General features: G+C 41.7%; 2 protein-coding genes across 6 annotated transcripts in view; one reads left to right on the forward strand and one right to left on the reverse strand.

The window, feature by feature from the left end:
• Positions 1-6171: 6171 nt before the first annotated feature.
• Positions 6172-13164, reverse strand: LOC143172845 (uncharacterized). 4 transcript variants are annotated; one of them, XM_076362671.1, is made up of 5 exons: positions 13074-13164; positions 12173-12318; positions 11365-11418; positions 7749-7913; positions 6172-6898 (listed from the first exon to the last, which is right to left on the reverse strand). In XM_076362671.1, the coding sequence occupies exons 1-5, from the start codon at positions 13110-13112 to the stop codon at positions 6688-6690; spliced, it is 615 nt and encodes a 204-aa protein (XP_076218786.1). In that variant the 5' UTR covers positions 13113-13164; the 3' UTR covers positions 6172-6687. The 4 variants fall into 4 exon arrangements, 3 of the variants coding, with proteins under 3 accessions (XP_076218786.1, XP_076218788.1, XP_076218787.1); XM_076362673.1 differs by lacking the exon at positions 13074-13164 and adding an exon at positions 12680-13056; XM_076362672.1 differs by lacking the exon at positions 13074-13164 and adding an exon at positions 12680-13056 and having other exon boundaries at positions 12173-12403.
• Positions 13165-13302: 138 nt separating this feature from the next.
• The window catches only part of PTAR1 (protein prenyltransferase alpha subunit repeat containing 1), a 33274-nt gene continuing 24664 nt past the window's right edge, over positions 13303-21912 (forward strand). For both annotated transcript variants that reach the window (XM_076363261.1, XM_076363262.1), the window contains exons 1-2: positions 13303-13400; positions 20511-20680. In XM_076363261.1, the coding sequence (XP_076219376.1) occupies positions 13315-13400; positions 20511-20680 (256 nt within the window). In that variant the 5' untranslated portion in view covers positions 13303-13314. The remainder of the gene's footprint in view (positions 13401-20510; positions 20681-21912) is intronic.

Raw genomic sequence — 21912 nt, forward strand, 5'->3', positions numbered from 1 at the left:
TGAGGGGCCCAAAACTGAACACAGTATTCGAGGTGCGGCCTCACCAGGGCCGAGTACAGGGGCACGATCACTTCCCTACTCCTGCTGGCCACACTATTTCTGATAGAGGCCAGGATGCCATTGGCCACCTTGGCCGCCTGGGCACACTGCCGGCTCATGTTCAGCCGGCTGTCGACCAACATCCCCAGGTCCTTCTCTGCTGGGCAGCTTTCCAGCCACTCTTCCCGAAGCCTGTAGCGCTGCATGGGGTTGTTGTGGCCGAAGTGCAGGACCCGGCACTTGGCCTTGTTGAACCTCATAAAATTGGCCTTGGCCCATCGATCCAGCCTGTCCAGGTCCCTCTGCAGAGCCTTCCTACCCTCGAGCAGATCAACACTCCCGCCCAACTTGGTGTTGTCTGCAAACTGACTGAGGGTGGACTTGATCCCCTCATCCAGATCATTGATAAAGACATTGAACAAGACTGGCCCCAAAACTGAGCCCTGGGGAACACCGCTCATGACCGGCCGCCAACTGGATTGAACTCCATTCACCACAACTCTCTGGGCCCGGCCGTCCAGCCAGTTTTTTACCCAGCGAAGAGTCCACCTGTCTAAGCCGTGAGCCGCCAGCTTCTCTAGGAGAATGCTGTGGGAGACGGTGTCAAAGGCCTTACTGAAGTCCAGGTAGACCACATCCACAGCCTTTCCCTCATCCACTAGGCGGGTCACCTGGTCATAGAAGGAGATCAGGTTGGTCAAGCAGGACCTGCCTCTCATGAACCCATGCTGGCTGGGCCTGATCCCCGGTTGTCCCGCACATGCCTTGTGAGTGCCCTCAAGATGAACCGCTCCATAATCTTCCCCGGCACCGAGGTCAGGCTGACAGGCCTGTAGTTCCCTGGATCCTCCTTCCGTCCCTTCTTGTAGATGGGCGTCACATTGGCAAGCCTCCAGTCGTCCGGGACCTCCCCCGTTAACCAGGACTGCTGATAAATGATGGAGAGCGGCTTGGCGAGCACCTCCGCCAGCTCCCTCAGCACTCTCGGGTGGATCCCATCCGGCCCCATAGACTTGTGAGCATCTGGGTGGCATAGCAGGTCGTTAACTGCTTCCTCTTGGATTATGGGGGGTTCATCCTGCTCGCTGTCCCTGTCTTCCAGCTCGGGGTGGGGCTGAATACCCTGAGGATAACTGGTCTGACCAGTTATCTGAGGCAGATAAGACTGAGGCAAAGAAGGCATTAAGTACCTCAGCCTTTTCTTCATCCTCAGTGACAATGTTCCCCCCCGCATCCAATAAAGGATGGAGATTCTCCTTGGCTCTCTTCTTGTCATTAATATATTTGTAAAAACATTTTTTGTTGTCTCTAACAGCAGCGACCAGATTGTGTTCTAGCTCGGCTTTTGCCTTTCTCATTTCCTCTCTGCACGACCTAACGAGATCCCTGTACTCTTCTTGAGTCGCCTGCCCCTTCTTCCACAAGTGGTAAACTCTCCTTTTTTTCCTGAGTCCCAGCAAGAGCTCCCCGTTCAGCCAGGCTGAATTTATACGGGTTCAAGGTGAGACTCGAGAGTTTTTTAACAAGATCTTCTGAGGGTTAATAACACAACTAACTACAGTCTTTTGACTTCTCTGGAGCTGAGGAATAGTCAGAAGCTAAGAGAGTAACAGGGGAAGAAGACAGAGGAGAGTATCACGTGCACAAGCTCCTTTTAGTCCTCCCTGGGTATCCATCAGTGGCATCTGCCACACTCTTGGAGCCGGAGATTCACTTGGTCTGAACAAGTAGAGTTACTCCTATGTCTTGATTTTTAGTTATGTAGGCAAAAACTGATTGTCTCAACTTTGGGGAGGCTTAAGTAACTCAGCTTTGTGCTTACTACCCATAGCAACAACTCCAGCTCCATGGAAGAGGTAGAACTGTTAAACAGTTTCAGAGAAGAGTTGATCTCATTATTGCTATACTTGAACTGCTGGAGGAGAGTACTGGTTCATGAACAGTATTCCTAAGATAAAAATAGCACCACAGCTTCCCAGCTCACACTCCAGAGACATTAATCACCTGCGGAATCCCAGCTTAGTCAGCAGCATGACCTTGGTCAACATAGCAATGCAACCACCTTGTCATGTTTCAGGGACAGGGCTGTAGCATGTCTTCTTTATTTTTTAAGTGCAACAGGAAAAAAAGAGAGAAGAGAAACTGACAGGTACATTCCAAGTGTCTAATTTATAACAACTCCAGTCTTTAATCACAATCTGGATCTCTAAAGCATGACTTTGCATTAAGTTTTGTGTTACTGCTCAGCCTTTCCACATCTCTCTTCTTTATATTTGAAATAAAATGACTAAAAATATTCTCGCAGAATTTCCATTTTACTAAAGCCAGAAAACACAGGCTTATCATTGCTTTGAACATCTGCAGGCCTTGGGCATGAGCAAGGGCTTCTGGGAAACTGTTCTGGTCTCTGTCAACATTAATTGAGTGGAACTCATCTACAGGAGGTATTTCAATCAAGAAACACAGAGCTTGCCTTCTTGTTAGCAGCAGGGCTCCCTAGGTAACTCTAAGAGCATTCAGACATTAAAATAAGGATAGGAATAGAAAACCATTGGAAGAATATAAAGCAGGGCAACATGTTCAGAAAGGCAAAGAAGTTCTCACTTGTAATATCTATTACTTCAGAAATGTTTTAACAAGCAAGGTTCCTGGTCATGTAGTGAAACCATGACATTGTAAGTTAATAAAAGAAGTTGTCTACTTACTATTTGGCCAAATTGTCAGTATAAAGCAGTAACAACTGAATTTTACATATAGTCAGAGTACAGATATTTATCCTTGCCAGGATAACTGCCTATGACATGAAATACTGTTGTTCAAACGCAGATACAAGGCCGGAATGCAATGCCAGACAATACTAAGAAACAGAAAGATGAAAGCTATGCTGTATACTTAATCCTTCTTCTCCGTAATGTTTGAGGATAACACACTATGCCGCTGTCCAGTGAATGTATAATTTTTGTATACATGAAAACTGACAGAAGTGCCCTTAGTTAGCCAGGGATTTTACTTATATTTGCTTCTGGCAACATTACAACTGTATATTAAAGAAACTAATTATACATATCTCTGACTTGAAAGTTTGGACTCAGAGTACAGCACCATTTTAAACACTATGTAAAAGAAGTACAAACAGACATATTTTGAAGCAAGATGTTTTCTCTCTGAAAAAAACCCAAAAACTAAGTAACGTTATTTTTAGAATTACAGCTCTTTATTTAACTTGACAACCAGGCTTGATTTCTTATCTGTTTAGTGAGTGATGAGCTAGTTACTTTTGCACAAAAAATTTTATGTGCTAGTAATTCTCCATTCTAATAGCTAAACAAGAACTTGAAAATTACGTTATATATGGTGTGAACAAACTGGAAACAAGTCTGTTTTCTTAATATTTTACTCATTGCCTGAGGAACTACAGGTTGAAAAGTTTCAAAATATGCAGAGCTACCAAGAGAATGTACATTTTACATATGTAGCTCCTCACATTCACTGACCTTATTTTACATGCATGCAGAACAAACCGTAAGATTTACATTAGAAGCGGCAGTTCATTTTTACACACATTTACAGAAGCCTTGCCAGCAAATTTCAGATCTTTTCGTTTTATTGGAGCCTACAATTACAAGCACTGCTGGTCTCTTAGTGAAGAGAGAATGACATCTTACATTCTTGTAGCATACACTTAGCCTTGGATTTTCATTTTGAACTGTGTTTCATGAGAATATTTGAGATGAGGTTGCTTATATTCTAAGAAAGAAGCATTGTTTACCTCTATGGACATGTGATTTCAGTAGATGCTAAATATGATTCCTACTATCTGGAAAGTTTTGAATATTGAATCCTCTCAACAGGAGAACTGTAAGAAATCACAAGTACTAGTATGAGCCAAGAAAAGATTTAAGAGATGAGATTTAAGGGTTACATTAAGCAGGACAAAATATCTGAATTTGGGAGATGGAAGAAAAAGGTGTTTCCTTTGAAATATAAGAGTGAGATTCCTTATCTATCCAGTTCTCTGAATGCTTACTTCCTCCCATCTGTTTACCATTAAGCAGGATTGAGACTGGAAAAAACTCCCTAGGGTGAAGAAGAAAATGAGAAAGTGGGTAGGTGGACTGCCAGTACCAGTTTGGACTAAGAGAACACATTCAGTAGCACTGGGACAGGCTAGCATTAGGCTTTGTGAGTAAGGCAAGGATTCAAACTGAAAATAGTTAACACACAAATTCAGGAGAAGATGACCAGTTAAACTAATTGTTGCTGTTACCATCATTCACTGGGCTATGACAATTTGCAGTTCAACTAAGAGATGTAAGATGCAATCATCACAAGAAGACAAGGAATGGTAAAAAGCTGATGAGATAAACTGACAGTTGCAACCATCATGAGTCACCAGGATATTATAAACACTGCTGTCAGTTTGCTTCACATCTTGAGATTAGTGGCAGCAATTAAAGGTTAAGACTATAACTACCATTTGGGTTTATACGATGGGGGGTATTCACATTGGCCCAGAGAAAGGTCAGTTCTAATCTGAATTATGGGCTGTGCTACAAGAAGCCTGCAAACTAGCTTTTTTTCAGTTCCAGCTGTAACATACGTGAGGGATAACAGCAAAGGAATTAGAAGGTGTTGCCATGTAGTGAGTACCTCTGTAAGCACAGTGCATGAAGTTGAACTTAAATGTGGTGTGGCAGGTTGTTGCAAAATTAGAGCTAAGGAGAAGGCCCATATATGGATTTAGGTCTGAGAGTCAGTTCAAAGCAAAGAGCTAAAGAGAGTCAAGAAAATCTGGCAGAGTAACAGGGAGACTAGCACAGACATTGGGGAAAAAAAAACCCAAACAACAAAAAAAATCACTGGTCTAAAGCTGCAAACACCTGGACTTCACCTTATCCTATACAGAGAGCAAGTTCTTGTGCAAGACCAGTGACATTTGGCTAATTCGACTTAAGTCCCCAGATCCGCCAAGTCCCTGTTATAAAGCACAGTGAGGGACTCTCCCCGCAGGACCCAAGGAGGCTCCTGCCTGGACTACACTTCTCAGCACGTCACACGCCACCCACTGCAGTGGTAATTGGCATGAAAAGTAGCAAAAACTTACTTTCCCCTTAAAACTGCTGAGCTAGAGCTATAAATATACTCCATTATAAGATCTCCAGAGCAGAATGCTACCATTTATTATTGAATGCTCACTTTTCAGAATAGAACGCTGCTTTAAAAACACACGGACGTGTTTTAGCTATGTTAATACATAGTTTGCCCCACTTACAACTGCCAAGAGGACAGTTTCAAGCTGCCATGTGGTTTCAGCACATCCATCAGGCTTTACGGATGGCTGAATTCAGCCACCCAATTATGCTGCTTTGCAATTACAGTCAAGTCCCAAATGGATGCTGATATTCTTTAACTCTTGAGCTTTTAGTAAAAAGCAGTCAACGTTTACAGAGAAAATAATGGATTACACACTAATACCATTTCAAACTTTTAACTTCTTTCTTCCCAAAATTGTTTATGCTTTCGTTGTATTAAAATGAAACTTAAACTGAATATAACTAACTGAAGAATCTGAAATCTTAGTGGTGATACTAACTTTTGCCATTCTCAATACAGCAAAAAAGATGCAGTCATGCAGTCTCTGTACAAGCAATTACAGGATTCCTTGTATTATTTTATTTTTCTAGCGTTATAATTAAGTACTGCACTAATATGCAGTAATTTACGCTAATAGATGAAGGGCTAACCCATCCTTCGTATTCACTTTGTTTAATGTGAAAGACAGAAACAGTATCTTAGGAAATTTTTTACAGTAGACCAAGAGATAAGGTTAAGCCTTTACTAAATGAAAATTTACTTAGTTTTTCTACACCTAACAAGGTTTAGAATTTACTTTTATGATTTGTACATGCATGTAAATTTATGCAGATTTTCTGAAACAGTCTAAAAACTCATCAAAGACATACTTTCAGAGCTACTGTGGATTGCACTTAATTCAGCAACACACATACACACTCCCAAGCTGATCAGAGCAGTTATCACAACACCATACCTATAAGGTATGGGCATTTACCGATCTATTGGTATCCACTTCTATTTGTAACAAATAACAAACCTTTCACACATAATAGTGTCTGTACCAGAGTTTATAATAATAGTAGAGTTACATTAATGAAGTACATTGCAGAAACCTAGAACAAAAAAGAAAATGAAGACCACTTGAAATTCAAAACATAATTTTAAAATATTAAGATAAAAGGACCTCAGTTAAAATCTTTTAATTAGTTGCATTTTTTTAAATACATACACAAGATTATACCTTTGATTTGTAACACATAAGAGAAATAACTTATCACACAAAGAATGTGCATATCGTTTTAATCATAAAAGTTTCAAACTTTCAAAAACATAGTCCTCAAAATTGCATGGTAACACAGCCTGTGTACATACGAACATTATACACAAACATAAAATTAAGAATAGATTAGCAAGCTTATTAAAATGTCTGGTTTTCCAATTTGTAGTGTTTCCATTAATACAGATTATCACCTCCTCCTATCTCTGCACTGAGAGTAAGTGTTAAACAACTATATCCTCCCACAGAACCAAGCACTATTGTTAGTAATTATGGTAAGCAGAAATCTGGAGGTGTTAGATGTCGTAATGGATGAAGTAGCACACATTATTTTGTATTCTTGAAGCATTTCTGCTCCACCATGACCTCATTCTATGTCTCCAAACAGCACTGAAGTATTTCCTCCGTTGAGTCATCAAAATAGACATAGTGCATTTCTTCTTTCTTAGGTACCGAAGTCCATCTTCCGGATTCCCTATGGTATATTCTACAATATCTATTATAAAGCTGAAGTGGGAGAAAAATATTTTATGAATAACAAAATCCATTCAGTTATACACTAGATCACTGAAAACAGTTGATTTTTTTACTTTGCTTTTGCAGTCCTTATCTAGCAGTCCATTACACACACATTGACATCAGTAAGGAATTTGTTCCTTATCCCTTCAGTTTCCAAATGAAGGGTACAAGGCTTTTTAATTTAAATCAGTCAAGAATCAGGCCACCGTCACTGATTCACTTCCTTGTTTATATCGCAAGACTGCTGTGAAGAAGCATTAGTTAAAGTATGTAAATATACACCAAAAGGAAATCGCATGGTCACAGAATTCCATTCTCTACCATCCTTATCCTAAATGAAAATTAATGCTATTGTACATAAAATCCATGCTCTTACATATAAGGAAGTACTCTTGAGACTGACCTCTGTCCTTCCCTAGAAAATGAGAAAGCATTCTCAAAAGTAGTCTAAGGTGGCACTTAGCAATAAGCGCAAACATTTCAAGACGTTCTAAACACAACATAAAATATGCTCATTTACAAAAACAATCATCCCACCCTCATACTACAATAGGAAGGAAAACAAATTAGTCACATTTATTACTTCTCTGTATCAGTCCTTAATGATTGTAAGTAAAATCATACTGAAACTAGAGGTAGGCTATACAGCTATTTACATAGGGAAAGAGTTCCAACATGGGTTTGCTGATACGGAAATTGTAAAGAAATCTCAACTTTGTCTTAGCTAACATTGGACTGACAGCATGCACCTAGCATTAAATACTATTATTTTCCCTTCAGAGAAATTACAATAAATAAATTACACTTAAAAAGAGGAAAAATAAGGTGACAGACTTACAATAATTGATTCTGTTTATTGTGCATAGTTTGCCGATTCAAGTGCATATTGTAACCAATTGCTGCTAAAAAACATCTCGTTCTGTAAACGGGGTAGGTGTACTCAAACCACTTGGTAGCATACATACACAAGTGCTGCTGGAACTGCTCCAGATCAAATGCAGATCTTAATGAAAATAAATACACAGTTTGATTTTAAGAATTTTGACATTACTTAACATATCAGGAACACTTTCACCATATTAAATATGTATTAATAAAACACAAGTAGAAGTTTTTATCAATTTAACATTTTTTCCTTAAGGTTACTCTAGAATTAAAATCAAAGTAGCTTCAATTGTTACATAACTTCATACTATGCAACAAAAGAGAATGAATAATTCAGCATATGTGAGATAAATTTTTCTTGGCATATCAATTGCATTTACTTCTAATAAGGAAGAGAATTAATTTGGAGAAACACAGACAAACTAATATCCACAAATGAAGCCCATTATACCTAAACTGTAGACAGTATGGGATGTTTCTCAGAAACTTTTTATCCAAAATTTTTCAGCACATTTCAGTGTGAGGTTTGCTTCCACTCCTTCTCTCTTTCATCCATGTGAGGACCATGTTTGCACTGTCCCTCAATGATGCCATTTCCACTAGCCCACTGATGTTGATTGACCGCATGATGAACTAAGCCACACCACATTCTCTACAATGTTAAGAAACCATTATAATAAAACATAATTTATTGCAGTAAAATCATTAGAATATTAAATTTTGACACAATAATAACTTACAATGAATTTTTCATATGAACTAGCTTCCTTTCAGCAAAAGCAGAAGTAACTGACAATGTCTGAGCACTACTGTAACAGTGTCGTGGGAGAATTACTGAGAGGAGTCATCACTGTGGGGTTAACCAAAGTTTTTATTAAACAATGATTAGATGGCGGTCAAACAATCTACTGCTTACTACATGTCAAATAATTAGCTTATTTACAATGTACTTTTAGATCTTCTAGATCATCTCTCATTGTAGACATCAGATACCTTGAGGGGTAACCTTGAGAGGCGTCCCTGCTCAAGAAGAGATTGCCGTGCAGCCCGCTGCCCTGCAGGAGAGCTCCATGGGCTCTGGTGGCTGCAGATATTTGTAGCGTAAAGTGATTGGCTTGCAGTCAAACTCCCCTTTGGTGTATGTGCAGGTGTGCAACCGTAGCAATTTTTAGTTCCGTCTGGTTCCAGCTCAGACAGGTATTGTGCTTTTGGCTCAGAGCGTTAGTTCCTGATAAGATGTGACTTAGCACAAGTTCGCAAGGTTTGCACAACAGGGTTGATTTCCGTCAGGCGTATTTGTCAGTGATGCCTGAACCAAAGTACTGTTAACTCAGTCAGAGTGGGTGCACCTATTGCAAACAGACGGTGACAATCTTTCTGTTTGCTAGCCTGAAAAGCAAATGTATGCAGAACTACTAAGTATAAAACTATATATACACGCACCACATTTTTTGATGTTAAAGAAACGTCACTGAATAATCTGAAGACTGATGCTTTCTGTTTTATGAAAAAATGTGCTGTGCCTTCCTGCATTTGTACCATAGCTGTCAAATTCCCAAACGATCTTTGTAAGAAATAGCAAAGCAAGGACAGTGGCGATGCAATTCTCCTCTTGTTGGCCGTGCATTGTGGTCTATTTAGAAAAATCTTAGGCCATGGGAAATCGCTAAGATTGATGTGCCCATTTTTCCGTGCACTTGTTTCCACCCTCCCAAAGTGGAGGACAATTAGTATCAAATGTGAGGGGTTTTCACACAAAATACTATACTTAAGTCAATAGCATTAAAATCAATTGGACTTGTCCATAAAGCTGTAACAAATTACAATAGTTGAGGGGCACAGAACAAACAAAGATCATCACGCATATTTTGCAAAGGTGACCATGAAGACATTAACAATTATATTTCACACCTGGTGAACTGGATCTAAATTGAAAGATTCTAACCTTTTAGTTATTTATTAAGGCAAGCTTAATGTAATAGAAGTTTGTTATATCACTTTAGAAAGCTACAAAGATATATTATTCTGTACTCGTTACAGAAGAACTACCTCAATCAAATTGTTTCCAAGATTTTTGACACCAACCCAGATGTCATGGGAATGGATTACCCAGGGAAATTTCTTTTCTGTGGATAACAGATATATAATTCTTAGATTATTTAATTATGGTGTATTTTCTACAGTTTATTCTCATGCCCTGTGTGAAATTTCACAAAAGAACATTTTCTGAAATAATTTATTATAATTAGCCCCAAATTACAGCAAGTAAGTATGCTTGGCTGACAACTCAGTAATCACTCCCAAAAGCTACCGTACACTATCACGTGTAATACTAATACCAATGCCTGCCTTATAAGCTTTGACAATGTGTATAAGTACCTAAGGTAAACATTTTAAATACATTTTATTATGCTGTTTAAATAAGAATAGCAATTTAATATTCAGTCCTCTTCAAAAGGCATGCATGAAGTCATACACAGTATATTGTCAGTTAATTGCACCATTCTAAATAACTACTTTTGCAACTTCTAAGTACATTAGTAGTTTTGTAACAATTTTCAGTACTTTCAGAACAGAACTTTGTGTTATGACTGATTTTCACTTGTACCCAATACTAAAATGAAAAAAAAACCCAACCCAAACCAAGCCAAAAATCTGTTTGCCAGACATTTAATCTGTTGAGTAATTTTGGCATGATTAATGACATTTTAAAGGTGTTTCTTTTAGGTCTAATTCACCAAAACCTCTTTACAAAATTCAAACTTCATATATAGCTGGAAATATTTAATTCACTGTATTAGCTGACTGAAGTTAAATTCGCTGCTTTTAAAAAATTTGAAACAAACTTGTACACTGAACAAATTGCACAGGACAAAGTAAGAAGGCAGTGAGCCTGAAAAGTTAGGCTGCCAACTACATAAAGCCGGCTTATTCCTTTCGAGCAAGGCAAATGGGCATAAATTAAAAATTCTGGGTTATGCTGAACATAACAATCAAAGCTATTTTGAAAAAAACAATTTGGATTTTTCGGCTAAAAATATCTCCCAGTGCCCACCAAGAGATATAATACCTTTCCTCATATTTGTATTTTTGCTTTTTTAATATCCAGAATGCATCAGCTTGCTTCAATAATTTTTGGACACCATACATCATAAAACAGTGTCTGTACAGTCTATAAGGTGAATGAAAACCTGGAACAGCACAGCCATATAACCCAGTTAGACTAAATAATGCTGGTTTCAGTTAACTTTTTCCACTTAATATATCGGCTTTTAAGAAGGCCCCATAAAATCTCCCATATCTAATTAGTTTTCTGATTTGGAGTTTAACACACTGAACCTTCAAATAAATCTGTGGAGGCCCAGATTTGTGAAAGACTACAATCTTTTAATACAACAATCACATTGAAGTGCCATATGACTTCACAGGCTCTTGTCTTCTCCTTATTTATACAAAAAAATTTACCGAGTTGAAGCCCAAGCCAGAAGTAAAGCATCATTCATTTTCTCAACAAATGCAACAAAGCAGACCAATTCTTCAGTACTTTGAAGATGGTATTTTAGACCTACCTCATGCTATTACATCCTCTTTTTTCTGGGCATGCACTGGAGTAAAAAGAACTACTGAAAGGAAAAAAAACAACCTACGTGAATTCAACGTTTATGTAGTTACTGTAATAAATTACTTTCTCGGAATCCTAAAAAAGTTTTGGCAAGTATGCTGCACCGGAGCCAACTGGAGCTGCTAACACAATGCGTGCTGTGTTTCTTTCGCCTGCAAAGGCATTCAGTTCAGAATTCTGCAGTTACGGTGGCTTGCCATCCGACAGCACCACGAGATCCTCGCTTAGGCTACCTACCTAAATTCGTCTCGTAACAAAGTAGCCAGTACACAGTCCAGAAGGTAACGTTATAATGATGAAAAAAAGAAAATCACAGGAACTGGGAATGCAGGACATCCTGGATTCTAGTTCCAGGCTACGTGCTCTACATGACCTCCGATCAGAGGAATACGAGTCTAAACTTGCATTCATAGTAAGTGAAAACAAAAATAAAGCATGCATGTAGAAAAATATAGGAGCAAGGTTAAAGAGGTACTCATAAACACCTAAAAATATTATTTCGGTGAATATATGGAAAACAATGTAACAAAGCAAGAAGTTAGCTTTCAGCAGTAGCTGCTGAAGAGATTTCCGACACTGCTTCTTCAGCTTCTAATACTGAGCTTCCAGCAGTGTCTTGCTTCACTTGGGATTGCTTGCAGACATCACCTCCATGTTTGTATTTGTCATATCTAAACAAATACGACAAAATTTAACTACCAAAAAGGCAAGAGCCAACATAAAACACGTCTCTGCTTTAAGGTTAGTTTACTTACAAATCCAGCAAAAAATCGGCAACTTCAGCACGTGAGAACACATTCAGTGCTTCTCTAAGGGACATCCACCTTTCTGTTTGTTCTTTTATACATATCCTTGACTGAGCCCTTCTTCTCTCCAGACTCTTTCTCCTCCTTTTTTTTTCCTGAAGGAGAATATACAGTGGGTCTACCGGACCTTCTTGGTGGTGGTGAAGGTAACGATGAAGCAGACGATGATGACATTGCAAGCTTTCAAATGAGACAACTAAATTATGCATAGTTAATGCTTTGTAAAACAACTTGTTTTGGAATAATGCATTAATTTGTACATGGCAACCAAATACAGCAGTTATGGTTCAGAATTATAATGGGCTCTTCACATTCAGCCTGCAGATTTGCTATACACACGTGCTTATCTTTTAAAGCTATGTGGCTTAACATCTAGCATGAATATTAAAATAATAAAGGTATAAACGGCTACTTTCATCTATAAACTAACTATTGCTGCTGCTTTTGCTCGTTTACCTGTCAAAGAAGGGAATGGCAGACAGAAAATAAGTGCAATTTGAGTGTGACAGGAACACCACAACGCAGGGGTGCCCTCAGTTGCCCTGATTTAACTCTGTTGGAGCCACCTCAGACGCTCTCAGCCCTGTCCCGACCTCTTTGAACTGCATCATGAGGCGACTTTCCCAAACCTCGACAGGTGAGACCCCCGAAGGAGGGCTCGGCCCCAGCTGACGAGGAGGAGGTGTAAGGGACCGCGCCCTCCCGGGTGTGACTACCGGCCATCAGGTCCCCCCGCGTTCGCCGGCAGGAGAGGCCGGCCGACACCTCCCCCGCCCGCCTCGCTTCAGAACGAGTTGCACCCTCGGGAGGAACGCCGCTCCACTTGAGCGAGCGGCCGGGGCCATCTTACAACCGCCTCCCCCCGCTCCTGGGGCCCGGCCGCGACCATTTCCGAGGGAGAAAGCGGGGCCGCCGCCGCTCCGCGCCCCCCGCGAGGTGGCTGAGGCGGGCGGGAGGCCGGGCCGCGCCCGCCCCGCCGCCGCCGCCCCGCCCCACCGCGTTACCCGCGGCTCCCCGCGGGCCGCTGACCCGGAAGCGCTCTGCCCGCCCGGCCCGGCGCGGCGCGGCAGGGCCGGCTGCGGAGGTGGAAGATGGCCGAGTCGCCGGAGGAGGTGGCGGTGCTGGTGCAGCGGGTGGTGAAGGACATTCGCAACGCCTTCCAGCGCAACCCCCACATGTGAGTGGGGCGGGGGCCGGGCCGGGGCGGGAGCGCTGCCTGCCTTCAGCCCCGTGCATGCTCCTCGGCCGTCGGCGGCTCCGCTCCCTCGCCTTCGGGCGGGCGGGGGTGTGGGGTCCCCGGCGGAGGCGCGGCGGGCCGCCCGGCGCGCAGCGGTGCCTGTCGGGGCCGGGTGCCGGGCCCAAGGTCACGCCGTGAGGGGCCGCGGGGACCAGCCGAGTTTCCCCCCCCCGGCGCAGGGGCTTCAGCGCGGCACCTTCCCGGGGCGTGCCAGCCTGCCAGCGGGAGGGCCGGCGCCAGGCCGTTTCCCTGGCACCTGTGCTTCATCGGGGCAGGTCGCTGATGCCACATGTTCTCTGTGCTCCCCTGCTGCCTCGTCGTCTTCTGGATACGCCACGTACCTGCTCCCGGAGTTTGAGCAACTCCTGGACGCCCCTGTGGCCCGCTGGGCGCAGGCTGCAGCAGCACCCTCTCCGCTGGTGAGCCGTGCAGCTGCTTCGTCAGCCTGCCGGCAAAAACAGCCTCGTCAATGAAAAGTACCTAGTTACAGAAACCGGCGAGGGCTCTAAAATCTGGAAATGATGAATTTAAAGACAAGTTCTTAAATGACGTCTACCTGAATTTGAGGTTTGGCAACGTTAAACTCATAGCTTAGTCGAGATGGGATTGACCTTTGCCTGCAGCTGGGTCAGGCGTGCCAAGCCCCGCTGAAGGCAGCGGGGTCTGTGTGTGTCTGAGGCAGAGCGTTAGCGCTGGTGGAAGCGAATCCCGGGGTTGAAGCCTACTGAACTGCACCCTCGTACAAACAGCACGGTTTGATCAATGCCGCCTTCAAATCTCTATCTGTTAATAGAGATGCCAGTGCTTTTCATTGTGTGGTGTTTTGAAGGAGACAAACAGAATGACTGTGTAACCACAAACTACAGTTATTGCTGTCTTGTGAGAATCAGGTTTATATAACAATCTGGGGGTCAGATGGTCTGCGTTTTATTTTCAGTTCCGCCGCTGACCAGCTCCGAGACCCTGATTTAGGTACCTCCTGTATTTCTGTTTCCTTCACCATCCTTTGTTGTTTTAAGACACGAACTGTTTAGGGAAGCAGCTTTCTATCTATTTATGTAAACTCCATGTTGGTTGTGGCAAATGAAGTAGCACATAATGGGTAACAACTTCATAAGGTAAGTACGGTGTATTTGTGTCGGCTGGAAACGCTGCAGTCTCTGAGGTGGTGGCCTATTAATCTGTTCCAGAAAATGGTATGGTAAGCAGCTACGTAGGAAAATTTTACGGGCACTTAATTTATCCCTTTGCTTAAAAGAGAAGATTAGAATGAATACGCTCATGTTTCTATAAATGTAGTAAGCAACTTGGGTGGGTGGCCAGGTTTTAAAATACAGCATATGGATGCTGTCTAAAAAAGAACTGCATTTTGCCATAAAGCTTCATTTTTAGGCTGTGAGGCATAATGTCCTGTAAACAGCCAGTATTTGTGAATGAATGTTCTGATTCTTCTTAGTTCCTACTCCTTTGCCAGAATTGTTTATTGGTAGCAAACTTCAAGCTTGTGTTTTTGAAGAACATGCTGCTGTTGCTGTTTTCTTTCATAGATGCAATCTCAGAGATGAAAGTAGGCTACAAGAGTTGTGTGCTCTGAGACTGATGCACTGTGTCATGCTTCAAGTGAGAAAGCACAAACTACTGCTAGTTTACCCCCTAAAGTGTGAAAAGCGGCAATTCTGTCTGCTAGATTTCTGAACTGCAGTCATAACCAGCTGCAGTCCCTGACAGATGTTACCCTCTTGAATTGAGCGGCCTGTTCATGTTACAGATCCAGGTTTGAATTCTTTTACGTGGCATCTGCCTGGCTCCACTGAAAATAAGGGATCTGCCACATGCATGATGTTCTTATTCACATGCCATACGTTTGTCCCCTACTCATCTCTCTTCCAGCATTTGTTGTCCCTTGTCTTTGACTGTTTGTTCGCTTGCCCCCTTTGCATCTGTCAGAATGGGTGTTTTGTTCTGGCAGGTTCACAGTTTTGTAGGTTTTAAAGGGGGTGTTGTCTCTGGTCAACGCTAAAAAGCATGTAAAGATACAGTTTTAGACTAAGTAGAATGTTGGATTGTTGTTTCTCTTTTTTTGCTTTAAATGAAATTTGCAGCAAGACTGTGCATCTTTTTAAGCGGAGCTTACTTCTAACTAAATATACAACACAATTCTTTTTGACTTGTCTCTCTGATAGCTCCATTTTCTTCAGTCGGATAACTGTGTCAACATGCTAGTTTTCATTTTTGTAAGGCTATGAAATTTTCTGGAAGATATTTTGACCCAGTCCTACAAACATAGGTCCTGATAAAGTCATATACATGAGCTATCCCACTGGAACTGAACGGATCACCAACAGTGTGATCAGTGTATACTTTCTTTTGAACTTTGCTGTTCTTTTGCACATGAAGTCAAACAGAAATAGACTCACTTGTCAAAAAAGTACATTAATTTGATGGGCGTAATTGGACAGATCAACTCTTAAATGGTAGCCCAGCATTTGTGTACAAAATCTGAGAATACTATTTATGGTTTGCCAAGAATCACTTATGTCACTGTAGCTCAGATAATTTTTTCTATCTTAATTCATCACATTCTTAATGTAGTAAAAATACCACACTTCATTTTGTTAGATTTGAAACTCTGAATCAAGGTTTTTCCTGGTGTGATTGCAAATTTCTCTGCAGGGGATTCAGAAAGAAACATACTTCCTTAAGTCTTTACTGTAGCTGAGTATGAAATTTGTCTTGTCAATGTTCTTTTCATTAGATTGTTTAATACCTTTGTGCAGCATTGGTACTTCCAAATATACCAATAGTAAGTAAAAATAATTTGCTTGTAATACTTAGTGAGAGGGGTCATCAGTGCAGAACTTTGTTATTGCAGCAGGAGTTTCCAATCAAGTGGAGATTAATGTGAGAGCAAACAAAAGGAAACTCCTAGAGAGTGAAAGTGTCATAGCTTCTTTAGAAGCAAATATTGGCTAGAAGTACTTTGGATTTCAGTAATACATTAATGTTCTTTCATTTATGAAAGATTTTGGTTGTACCACTAAGATAATGACTAATCATAATGCGCAAATTAATATACTTGAAATTCTACAAGAGAATCATCTGTATATGATGCACTGCATGATAAGGAAAAAAAAGTTTCAACTCTTGGATTTAGGCCCCCTCTTCCCTACCTTTCAAATATTGTAAATTCATTAGCCATGTAGTCATTTCATGAGACTTATTTTAATGTAAAAATATACACCTTTCAAGTGTCCATGCTCTGGATTGTCGTCCAGTATTAAAAGTTTTTTATAATTGCAGAAATATTCAACTACTTACGTCCAGTCTTTATTGTCAGTAGAATCGTAGTTGCATCGTATCCACTGATTGTACCTCATTTAGATCTCCCAGCCATTATTTAATATCCTCTGTCTGATTCTGTGGGGAGAGGTTGGGTTATTTTGAAGATGACCTTCTAGAAAAAAATCAGAGAAGATCCCATCAGATGGGGTACCTAAAGCTGAAGACCCACCACAGTAGCATCACAAGAAATGCCTTCTTCCCTAGCAGTACTGTGGTATTGTGGTTTTGTGAATGAGAGGGAACTTTTTTGTATCATCATGGCTTTAAAAGTTTGAAGTAGCTTGGCTAGGGTTTATATTTTGGGGAAGGCCATTGAATGGCTGAGTCAACAGACTGGGGCTCTTGAAGCAGGTCCTGCAATGGCTTGTCAGTATTGTTCTGCCACGGCTGAGGTTTGCACTATGGACCAGGTCTGGATTGTGCAGCTCCACGGTCTCCCGGGTCTCGTCTTGCACATGTTCTCTGGTCTCAGCACAGGTTGAAGAAGCTCTGTAATGGCTGCAGGCTTCATGACAAACCAGCTAAAATCTTCCACTAAGTTCTGGCTGCTTCCACGCTGTATTTTAGGAATATGAACTAGCCTGGTATCCTGTAAATACAGAGATATTTCATGCGGTTTTTGGAACATGGCTGTGGTGCTTGCTTTGAGGAAAATAAATGTAAAAGCACCAAATAACTCCTAAAATTCAAGAGACAATATCAGAAAACTGGGAAATCTAGGGAGAGAAATTAAATCTTACTTTCATAGTAGATGGTGCTTCTGGTAGTACAAAATACCAACAAACAGCAGCCCTCAGTTGATGTCCCCTTCAGTATTGTGAGCAGCTTGCACCTGTCACTTGACCTAAGTGTAGGCATCCTTCATCCTGCAATAAGTTTGGGCAATCCTGTCATATGAAGAGGCATGTCTTCCATCACATGGCTGGGGCGGTTTGCAAAAGATGAAGGGTACTTCAGTCACTTCATTTTACGAGCACTAATTCAGTGGCGCCTGCATGCCAGTCCTGCTGCAGAAGCTTTCTTTGGGTACATGGTGGAGCAGAGGCTGCAGGCATTCTCAAGCAGTGTCTCCTGGGCTGACAGACCTGCCCCATTACTTGCTCCTTCTGCAGATCTGAGCAGCCTTCAGGAGCAGGAATAGATTGAATTAATTGTTTCGTCTGTGAGATAGGCACCCCACCTTAGATAAATCTGCCCTCCTGGTAATTTGCATCGTGAATTCTGTTCCTTCTCAGGAACTGAATGCAACATATGATTTCTGAACGACACGGATCATCAAAAACAGTACCAAGGTGTTGGAGGCAACATTTCTACCAAATGACAAGTCCTGGTTTGCATCTTAGCAAAAACTGAGTGGTTACCAGATAAACCATTTTTTGTGTTGCACTGTATCTTGGTGAATTTCATTATGCAGTGGTCTAGTCCTCTGCAGATTTTGGCTAGCTGAGCGCTTTCTGGAGTTGGGGTGTTTCAGGCTGACTTGTCAGCTCTGTGCAAACCCTACCTGTCTGTCATTTTGGCATGTTTAAAGCAGTGTTGTGAAACTTAGCTCACCTGAGTCAGACTTTTTGTAGTCGGTAAGAAGTGAAGGTGTGGATGTATGTTTTTGTTTGTTGGGTTTTTTTTTTCTCTCCTTGCTGTTTACCTTTGGTGTACTGTTTGTAAGCAACAGCTGGTAAATTCTTGTGGTAATTCATGGAGTTAATTAACAAAGCTGTGGGTGACTGCATCTTCATTGCAGGTGGGGACCTGTATGTCCCTATGTGCAAGGCCAGGCAAAGTTTGGCCAAGGACTGAGTTTAACATTCATAAAAGAAAGGTGCCAGCAGTAAGTACAAACTTCAGGCTATAAGGTACCATGTTGAAAGAAGCAGACTGGAATGTCATTTTAGGTCTAATCTGACTAGCTTCCTGAAGAGCTTGACTTGTGTTGAGTGGAGCCGCAGAGATGAGGATCTTGCTTTGATACCCATTGCTTGCAATTGGTGGGGTAGGAAAATGCTGTTTTTCCTCTCTCAGTTCTCGGATTACCAGGGATGGGTAAGGGACCTGGGTGTGTTTGGAGATAGAGCCAAGTGATTTGCAAATATCTTACCTCGAGTTAATTGTGCTGTTTGTGGCTTGTGGTGTATGTTGTGATATATGGAAGATTAAATCTGGGTTTTGAATAAGCAAATATATTCTTAAACAAGCACATGGTGTCACTTTTGATTGCTTTACTAATAATCCAGTGAGGACACAGAACTAAATAGGTACACTCAGATTGTCCAGTAACAAAATTAGTTTAAGATAATTGAGTTGAGGTTGTGGGGTTGACACTTGGAGTGTATCTGTGGACCTTGTATTGAGAAAATTTAAGGTGGAAAATTCGCTTTCTATCTAAGATCACAAGAGATCTTTTTTTTCCTGCCTGAGATCTGAGGATCTCCCTCCTCAGCAATAAAATTTTCCACTAAACAGGAGTTGGTGGAGAAATCATGCATAACGGAAAGTATAAAATAATATTGCTTTCTGTCCAAACAAGTGTGAATCCTTGACAACCTGTGTTTGTTTTTTAAGAAGCTGTTAAAGCTGCTCTTCCAAAATCCCTACACACTAGAGAAAGCTGAGGAAAAAGTAAAATATGGTATGGCCCTTTGAAACTAAACAGCTGAGTGCCTTCTCCTTTGTTTGCTGGTATGAATTTTTGTGGCCATCACTATTTTTTTAAAGGCTTGATTAAAGCCTGTCATAGAAAGTTGCCGTTTAATCAGGCTGGCCTCTGTGTCTCAGATCTTCCCCCTGTTCAGCAGACTGCCTTGCACAGTCTGAAGGAGAAGGAAAAATGGGGTATGTGGAAATGTACATGTGGAAAGGCACACATTGCTGTCTATGTGATTTTCTTTTGTGTGATCTTTGGTTTCAGAGCACCTGGTCGTGCTGCTGCAGGGCACACCTGGGTAGCTTTGGGTCAGTAAGGTGCCTGTACTGGTTAATGTGTTTTGTTTCCCTTGCAGTAGCAGTTGTTACAGCTCTATCGCATCTCCATCACAAAGCCAGGGGTACTGATTTAATTCAGCTGAATTAAACTGCTTAGGTGATAATCTAAAAATACAAAAAAAGGGACCTTCCTCATTTAGGATCTCTTGGAAAATCTAACGAAACTTTCCCGATAATCTTAAGGTGAGAATAGCCATAATCATGAAAAGGAATCTTCCTAGAGAACTTTTAAAGGATTTTGAATTCATTCTGCCTCATCTAATCATGGCTATTACTTCCAGAGTCTTCAGCAAGTCTTAAAATATTTCTGGTTTTCTATCACTACAGCGTTGGGGAACTAATACGAAATTTTTGTAGTGGCTCTTAACTCAAAACCGCAGCTGGCTTTTATATTGTGTGTGAATAAATTGTACAGAGGTGAAATACATTTACTTTTTTTGCTCAGCTTAAATCTTTGTTCATGCCTTAAAACATGTTTGAATCATTTGCGAAGTTAATATACTGCATGAGTTTTGCAGAGGATGGTTTTCTGAAAATGCATTTTATCGTACCTGCAGTCCAGCAAGACTCAAGAAGGTGAATTGAGGATAATGACTACAGATTTCAGTAAAAACTTGGAAAAAGATGATGGACTGACTGGGTGGGAAGCATTGCTAGCCTGCTTTATTGAGAAAAATAATTGACATCTACTGGAAATAAGTTTAATTATATTTCTTTCTGTTTTTTAAGAGATGAAATTGGATTAATACCCTGCCCTGAAGCCAGGTATAACCGGAGCCCTATTGTCCTGGTAGAAAACAAGCTTGGTGTGGAGAGCTGGTGTGTCAAGTTTCTCTTGCCATATGTCCACAATAAACTTCTCCTCTACAGACAAAGAAAGCAATGGCTGAACAAAGATGGTAAGTTACCCAGTTGGAGAATAGTATCTTATGTGATTCTTAATGCACGTTTTTTTTATTTATCATAGAATCGTTTAGGTTGGAAAAGACCCTTAAGATCATCAAGTCCAACCGTTAACCCAGCACTGCCAAGTCCACCACTAAACCATGTCCCTAAGCACCACGTCTACATGTCTTGTAAAATACCTCCAGGGATGGTGACTCAGCCACTGCCCTGGGCAGCCTGTTCCAATGCTTGACAACCCTTTTGGTGAAGAAATTTTTCCTAATAACCAATCTAAACCTCCCCTGGTGCAACTTGAGGCCATTTCCTCTCATCCTATCGCTGGTTACTTGGGAGAAGAGACCGACACCCACCTCGCTACAACCTCCTTTCAGGTAGTTGTAGAGAGCAATAAGGTCTCCCCTCAGCCTCCTTTTCTCCAGGCTAAACAGCCCCAGTTCCCTCAGCTGCTCCTCATAAGGTTTGTTCTCCAGACCCCTCACCAGCCTCGTTGCCCTTCTCTGGACACGTTCCAGCACCTCAACGTCCTTCTTGTAGTGAGGGGCCCAAAACTGAACACAGTATTCGAGGTGTGGCCTCAACCAGTGCCGAGTAGAGGGCCACGATCACTTCCCTCCTCCTGCTGGCCACACTATTTCTGATAGAGGCCAGGATGCCATTGGCCTTCTTGGCCACCTGGGCACACTGCCGGCTCATGTTCAGCCAGCTGTCGACCAGCACCCCCAGGTCCTTTTCCCACTGGGCAGCTTTCCAGCCACTCTTCCCCAAGCCTGTAGCGCTGCATGGGGTTGTTGTGGCCGAAGTGCAGGACCCGGCACTTGGCCTTGTTGAATCTCATGCAGTTGGCCTCGGCCCATTGATCCAGCCTGTCCAGGTCCCTCTGCAGAGCCTTCCTACCCTCGAGCAGATCAACACTCCTGCCCAGCTTGGTGTCATCTGCAAACTGACTGAGGGTGGACTTGATCCCCTCATCCAGATCATTTACCTTTTTTGACACTACACTGACCCTTCTTAAAGCCAATTTAACCTGTTCTGAAAGAACTGTGTGTTACTGGGGGGGGGGGGGCAGGCTTTGGATTGTGCATCTTGGCAAACTAAACAAGTTGTAGGGTTACTTAGTTGAAAATGTAAATCCTCTCTCTCTTGCCCAAGCTGGAAGGGTTAGAGGGAGATGACTTATTTCAGTGAGTGATTTAGGGAAGTGATGTTAATCTTTACAGAATGAATT

The sequence above is a fragment of the Aptenodytes patagonicus genome, chromosome Z (assembly GCF_965638725.1).
Source record: "Aptenodytes patagonicus chromosome Z, bAptPat1.pri.cur, whole genome shotgun sequence".
NCBI lineage: Eukaryota > Metazoa > Chordata > Aves > Sphenisciformes > Spheniscidae > Aptenodytes > Aptenodytes patagonicus.